The sequence below is a fragment of the Somniosus microcephalus genome, chromosome 14 (genome assembly GCF_052327205.1).
Source record: "Somniosus microcephalus isolate GS21.2 chromosome 14, FLI_Smic_1.0, whole genome shotgun sequence".
In the NCBI taxonomy this organism is placed as follows: Eukaryota; Metazoa; Chordata; class Chondrichthyes; order Squaliformes; family Somniosidae; genus Somniosus; species Somniosus microcephalus.
Window position 1 is genome coordinate 107334797 of NC_141000.1, and position 7250 is coordinate 107342046.

General features: G+C 37.7%; 1 protein-coding gene across 1 annotated transcript in view; it reads left to right on the forward strand.

Moving 5' to 3' along the window:
- Positions 1-6828, forward strand: part of LOC147107812 (uncharacterized) — a 33831-nt gene extending 27003 nt beyond the window's left edge. Inside the window, exon 7 of the mRNA XM_086007142.1 lies at positions 3749-6828. Coding sequence (XP_085863268.1) covers positions 3749-3755 — 7 coding nt within the window. The 3' untranslated portion in view covers positions 3756-6828. The remainder of the gene's footprint in view (positions 1-3748) is intronic.
- Positions 6829-7250: the final 422 nt, after the last annotated feature.

Consider the following 7250-nt stretch of genomic DNA (forward strand, 5'->3'; position numbering starts at 1 on the left):
TTCCTCCAGCATTTAAATAAGTGACAGAGCATCGTAAGCTGTCTGCTCAGCAGTGGGATGAAACTGAAGAATTTACACTTACTCTAGTCAACACCATGGGCCTGAATTTGCGGACGGCAGCTTCGCGCGGGCGAATGCCTCCAAACCACAAGAAAAGTACGAACCTACCTGATGGTCCCAGAGGTTCGTAGACTCGTGCTCCTGGACCTCTACGCATACACATGCATAAAGGCCAGATATCCCAGGGGCGCACATGGTTCGCAAGCAGCCCTGGAATCACGTGAGCCAGGCAAACCAATCAAAAAGGGGATTCCCATTATGTTTAAGGAGATTCCATTTACGTACGGAATCCCTATAAGCCTGAATCATAATCCCCTTAAAAACACAATTACATACCAGTTAAATAAAAATAAATCATACATGTTCAAAAGTAATTAAAATACAATTACATTTTTCAATTAATACAATTTTTCAAAAATAAATGTAAATGTTTTAAAGGGGCTAAAAATAACCTATAACTAATTTTAAAGTTTTTTTATGTTTAAGTAATTTTTTTTAAATGTTTAAAAATATTTATTAACTTTTATGCTGGTAATTGAAGGCCCTACGCCTGCTTTTACCAGGCATAAGAGTTTCACTGGCATTCGCTGGGCAGTAGTTGGGCAAATAGCCCAACTCTCCACCAGCAAATGTCCATTTCCTGGGGATGCGGATGTTCTGTCAAGCTGAAACTTGACATCGCCAGTTCCAGGTTTTCGCTCATGCGGAAACCCAGAACTTACAGGGCACTTACGGCCGCGTATGTGGTCATAAGCCCCGAAACATCATAGAATCATAGAATGGTTACAGCACAGAAGGAGGCCATTTGGCCCATTGAGCCAGTGCCGGCTCTCTGCAAGAGCACTTCAGCTAGTCCCACTCCACTGCCCTTTCCCTGTAGCCGTGCAATTTATTTTTCTTCAGGTACTTCTATAAGTCCCTTTTGAAAGCCACGATTGAATCTGCCTCCACCACCCTTTCAGGCAGCGCCTTCCAGATCATAACCACTCACTGCGCAAAAAAGTTTTTCTTCATGTTGCCTTTGGTTCTTCTGCCAATCACCTTAAATCTATGTCCTCTGGTTCTCGACCCTCCTGCCAATGGGAACAGTTTCTCTCTATCTACTCTGTCTAGACCCCTCATGATTTTGAACACCTCTATCAAATCTTCTCTCGATCTTCTCTGCTCTAGGAGAACAACCCAGCTTCTCCAGTCTATCCACATAACTGAAGTCCCTCGTCCCTGGTACCGTCCTTGTAAATCTTTTCTGCACCCTCTCTAAGGCCTTCGCATCCTTCCTAAAGTGCGGTGCCCAGAATTGGACATACTACTCCAGTTGAGGCCGAACCAGTGTTTTATAAAAGTTCAACATAACTTCCTTGCTTTTGTACTCTAAGCCTCTATTTATGAAGCCCAGTATCCCGTATGCTTTTTTAACTGCTTTCTCAACCTGCCCTGCCACCTTCAACAATTTGTGCATTTATACCCTCAGGTCTCTCTCTTCCTGCACCTCCTTTAGAATTGTGCCCTTTAGTTTCTATTGCCTCTCCTCGTTCTTCCTACCAAAATGTATCACTTTGCACTTTTCTGCATTAAGCTTCATCTGCCATATGTCTGCCCATTCCACCAGCCTGTCTGTCCTCCTTGAAGTCTATCCCTATCCACCTCACTGTTCACTATACTTCCAAGTTTTGTGACATCTGCAGATTTTGTAATAGTGCCCTGTACACCCAAGTCCAAGTCATTAATGTATGTCAAGAAAAGCGGTCCTAGTACCAACCCCGGGGAACACCACTGTGTACCTTCCTCCAGTCCGATAAACAACCGTTCACCACTACTCTGTTTCCTGTCACTTAGCCAATTTCGTATCCATGCTGCCACTGTCCTTTTTATTCCATGGGCTTCAATTTTGCTGGCAAGCCTATTATGTGGCACTTTATCAAATTCCTTTTGGAAGTCCATGTACACCACATCAACCGCATTGCCCTCATCAACCCTCTCTGTTACCTCATCAAAAATTCAGTCAAGTTAGTTAAACACGATTTGCCTTTAACAAATCCATGCTGGCTACCCTTAATTAATCCACACTTGTCCAAGTGACTGTTAATTTTGTCCCAGATTATCGTTTCTACAAGCTTCCCCACCACCGAGGTTATGCTGACTGGCCTGTAGTTGCTGGGTTTATCCTTGCACCCTTTTTTGAACAAGGGTGTAATATTAACAATTCTCCAGTCCTCTGGTACCACCCCCATATCCAAGGAGGATTTGAAGATTATGGCCAGTAATGCCACAATTTCCACCTTTTACTTCCCTCGGCATCCTAGGATGCATCCTGGTGACTTATCTACTTTAAGCTCAGCCAGCCTTTCTAGTACGTCCACTTTTATCAATTTTTAGTCCATTCAGTATCTCAACTACCTCCTCTTTCACCTATGACTTGGGCAGCATCTTCTTCCTTGGTAAAGATAGATGCAAAGTACTCATTTAGTACCTTAGCCATGCCCTCTGCTCCATGCGTAGGTCTCCATTTTGGTCCCTAATCAGCCCCACCCCTCTGCTTACTACCCGTTTACGATTTAAATGCCTATCGAAGACTTTTGGATTCCCTTTTATGTTAGCTGCCAGTCTATTCTCATAATCTTTCTTTGCCCCTCTTTTTTTCCTTTTCACTTAGCCTCTGAACTTTCTATATTCAGCCTGGTTCTCACTTGTATTCTCAACCTGACTTCTGTCATAAGCCCCTTTTTTCTGCTTCATCTTGCTCTCTATCTCTTTCATCATCCAGGGAGCTCTGGCTTTGGTTACCCTACCTTTCCCCCTCGTGGGAATACCCGAACCATCGCCTCTGTAAAGACAGCCCATTGTTCGATTACAATTTTGCCTGCCAATCTTTGTTTCCAATTTAACCAGGCCAGGTCCGTTCTCAACACACTGAAATTGGCCCTCCTCCAATTAAGTATTTTAACTCTAGATTGCTCATTGTCCTTTTCCATAGCTAATCTAAACCTTATGATACTATGATCACTGTTTCCTAAATGTTTCCCTACTGACACTTGATTCACCTGACCCACCTCATTCTCCAGAACCAGCAAACTGTATATAAACTGTAAATAAACTGTCCTATCTACATTGTGACTGGAAAAGTACACACATGATTTTGTACTTCCAAGTGTCACTGATAGATGGTGCTGTTATTTTAAAAAAAACCATTGCACCTTAAACCAATTTCTCTCGAGTCCAAATTATTTGGGCAATGTGGAAATTTGAAATCTTGTTTTCCAAGGGGTTGAAAAAAGTGGTTCATAAAAGGAAATGTTTTCATTTAAAATAGACCAGGAATTAGGAATAAGCAAGATTTTAATACTTGAACAGTAGGATATTATTTTGTTTATTTTTCTATCAATCTATTATGCTTTGCTAATTTACAGCATTAATAAATGAGCAGTTTTAAAGGTTTGCAATGTTTAATAAAAGTTGAATCAGCGTGAAATTGTGTTTACATAAAATTGATGTTTTCTGGGTATTAGTTGAACAAAATATGCTCTCTTGTATGGGTCAGAAATGGTTTTTTTCCCCTTGTTTTTAGATTCAAGTAAATAGTTAAATTGGAAGTAAGTTTGTGAAATATTTTATTAGGAACGGTAACTGAAAAATCTCTGCTGTAGATAGAATCTGCCAAGATATGTAATTTTTTTCCCATTTGTTGCAGGCGGTGAGAATGATCAGAGTGGTGTATGGGCCAAAGAATTCAAATGGCTATAGTTGTGAGCTGGAGACTGTGGGGATTGAGAATCTAATTCATTTTAATACATCCAAATTTATGCTACCATTCAAAACAACAGGAATTATGAGAAGATAGGCTGAATTTCATGTACACCCTGGTGTTTACATCTCCATGAAAAGATTAAATATCCATTGGGTCCCTTCCAACGTAATCATCCCTCAATGAGCAAAAACTGTGAAGAAAAATATTCCCCCCACCCCACCGCAAAAAAAGTCACGCCATTTTAAAATTATGTACCAACTCTTAAAAGTGAGTTGTCTTGTTGTGAAAGTAAAATGATCAATTCTTTGTCCCAAAAATGAAATCTCAGCTGATTTTTTTTTTCTATCCAATGAGTGTACATACCTTGACTGCAGCACTTGTTTTTTACCCTGTGGTCTACTACTGGTTAATTTGGGATGGATAAAAACTGTGCCTTTGAAATTAATTGTGTACAACAACAAAATATATGGCGGTTACTAAAGCCCTTCCGTGGGCATAAAATAAAAGCATGAATGATTTCTATGCACTGGAGCTTGGAAACTAGTAACTTGATAGAATAGGAATCTTATTTGGTGTTGATCTGTGGTTATAGTCATGTACTTGCTGATGTAACCATTACTGCTACAATGAAGCAATTGTGCAAAACACTGTAATGTTTTGTAGATAACTGGATATAATTACTGTTGTAAATATTGCAGAAAAATGTATGTTCAGTCTATATTTAAAAGAATGTGGTTACCCAATCAACTGTCTACATTTAACTCCTAACAAGTGAACAATCTTATTTCATTCATGCTATAAATTTATATTTATGAAACTAAACATATAGCTGCAGTTTTCACTACTTGAATATTTTTAAGACGTGTTCTTAACGTATCTTTAAACTGTTGCACGTTTTATTTCAAATAGAAGTATACCAGCTATTTTTAATAAGGGAACTTTTTGAATTTTTGCAAAAAAGGTGCTTCCTGTTTTAAGTCTTGCAACAGAAAAGGCCAGTTAATGTTTCAGGACGCTGCTTGATCTGCTAATCTAACCAGTTCAGTGGTATGTGATTAAACATTTTAAACATGTATTCCCACCCCCAGACACACACACACTCTTTCTCTCCCACTCAGGTTTTGTTTAGCTGGATGTATTCTAGAGAGAAATAACATTAAGATGCAAGTTTGACTTTTTGTATCATTTTCACCTGTATAATTTCTTACAAAGTCATTGTGCATGCTGGATTAGCAATTTTTAATATTTTAATGAGTTTAAGGCTAGTCTGGAAAGACTGGAACAATCCTCTCATCTCAACCTTGCCTTCGTTTTAACATGTTGATATTAGCTAGGAAATTTGAAACATTTGTACTGCGGAATTAGGGTTAATTTGTCTTTGCACCATTGTTCACTCACCTGTGGTCTAGTTTCCAGTCAGTTATATTCTCTTGAACTCCATGCATATGTGCTCCTTTCTGAATCTAGTTATATAAATAGACTACCCTCTAAATAAACTCTTTACTTATTTGTGGAACAGGCAGTCTTGTGGAGGGGGAATGAGAATGGGCCTTGTAGAAATTGGAATATTAAAAATTTATTTAAAATAGTCATAGCTGAAGCTATTTTATATCAAAATTATTTTAGCGCCTCTATAATTTGCTTTTAAAGAAAAGAATGCTTTGTATGTTTGGTTTTACTTTGTCAAGCTATGGGTAGCTGCCTAAACAGACCATTAAAAAGGGATAGGATGGCCTTTTAAATGTGAACTACAAATCTAACACGCTAATTAGTTTAATTGAACAAAGGAAAACTTTGCTGCACAAGTCATTTTTTGGTTCCAAAAGCTATCCTAGAAACCCTCTTGATACATATATAATGTGTTTCTTATCCTTTTACTGTATGATTCTTTAAACTAAATTTTATTTGAAGGGAAAGTTACCTGAATACTCAAAGCACAAATGCTGAACAAAGTGCTTTTAACATGATAGATATACCTCCAGTTTATCATGGTTTTTCCTCCTTTAGTCTCAGGTTCAGTGTATTCTGTTACAGGGCTTTATATTTTTTTAAAAAACTGCTTAAATTTAAGCCACAATTATGAAAATGTTCTTAATGTAGCTGGTGTGTTCCTTATGCACTATGCTTGCTTTTTACAGTTTTTTTCCCAGGAACAATGAGTAGATTATTCTTGTATGTAGTGATGTGCTACTGTATAGTGACTTGATTCCTTACAAAAAAAAAATCTTCCTTGAACTGTTAAATATTTACTGTTGAGGTTGAATTTGGTTCCAATTCCAAATATTTTAAACTTTCTAGGAATGTAAATTTTGTATGAACATTAACATCTGAAATTTTGTACATAAAAAATTTTAAGGAATTTTACAGTTGAGGTTTTTAGAATATAGTTTTGAAAACCCCAATGAAAGATGAATGAAATGCTTTTTATTTTACTATTTTGTAATTTAACTTTTGCCAGGTAGATTGAGAATAGATTTTTAAGTAAAAAGTTTTGATCTAATAAGGTACTTGTTACTATGTATGTTTCACAGATTTATGTATGTGATTTTCACCATTTTTAATCAAGGTATATATGTAATGCTGTATGTACCTGTTGCACACACTGTTCAAATGCTATATGCTGCTTTTCATATCAACTTACAGGACTTCACTTTTACCTCTACTATGTCTTTGATCATACTTATGCAATTATATAAAAGCTGTAAAATATTTAAAATGGGATGTTTATTTCATAACTTTGCTTTACATTTGCTGAGTAGAATAAAACACACAACCTTGTAAATAAAACCATAATGTGAAAGTATCCACAGAGTAAAGTAAGGTTTCAGTTAAATATTACCTGCATATAGTTTCTGTGGCTACAGTTTTAGTGAAGTGAAAATTGCCGTACCTTCAAAACTGCAGAATATATTTCGACCTATCTGTGAACTTAGTTTCCAGGTGGAAGCTGGTCCCTGTCTAATTGTTTACTTTGTTCCTTTTATGTTGAGTATACAGAACCAATAAACATTTTCCTGAAGTAATCTGTCTGTGGTTCTAGTTCAGCTGGTAAACTGACTTCTCGATCACTTCCCTTTTATTCCTCACCATACCCCGCCCCCCCCCCCCCCCCCCCCCCAAACAAACAAAAACCTGGGCCATCATTATGACTGGCACCCTTATCAGTCCTGTATTGAAATACAGTATTGAAAAGCCCAGTACCACCGGCTCCTAAGCCCTTACAGTATTGCGTTTTCTGTTGCTTGTTGTAGCTGGGTCATTGATGGCATCCAGGACGGATGCAGATCTTAGAATGGCAGTTGTTTGGAGACTTTGCCCATTGGGTACGTTAGCTAGGCAAGTCTTTCTGGCACCACAGCCGCCTAACTATTAATTCAATGATGCTTAATTCTAACCTGAATATGAATTTTTTGACCATTATATTACTACTTTGCGGTTTTATTTA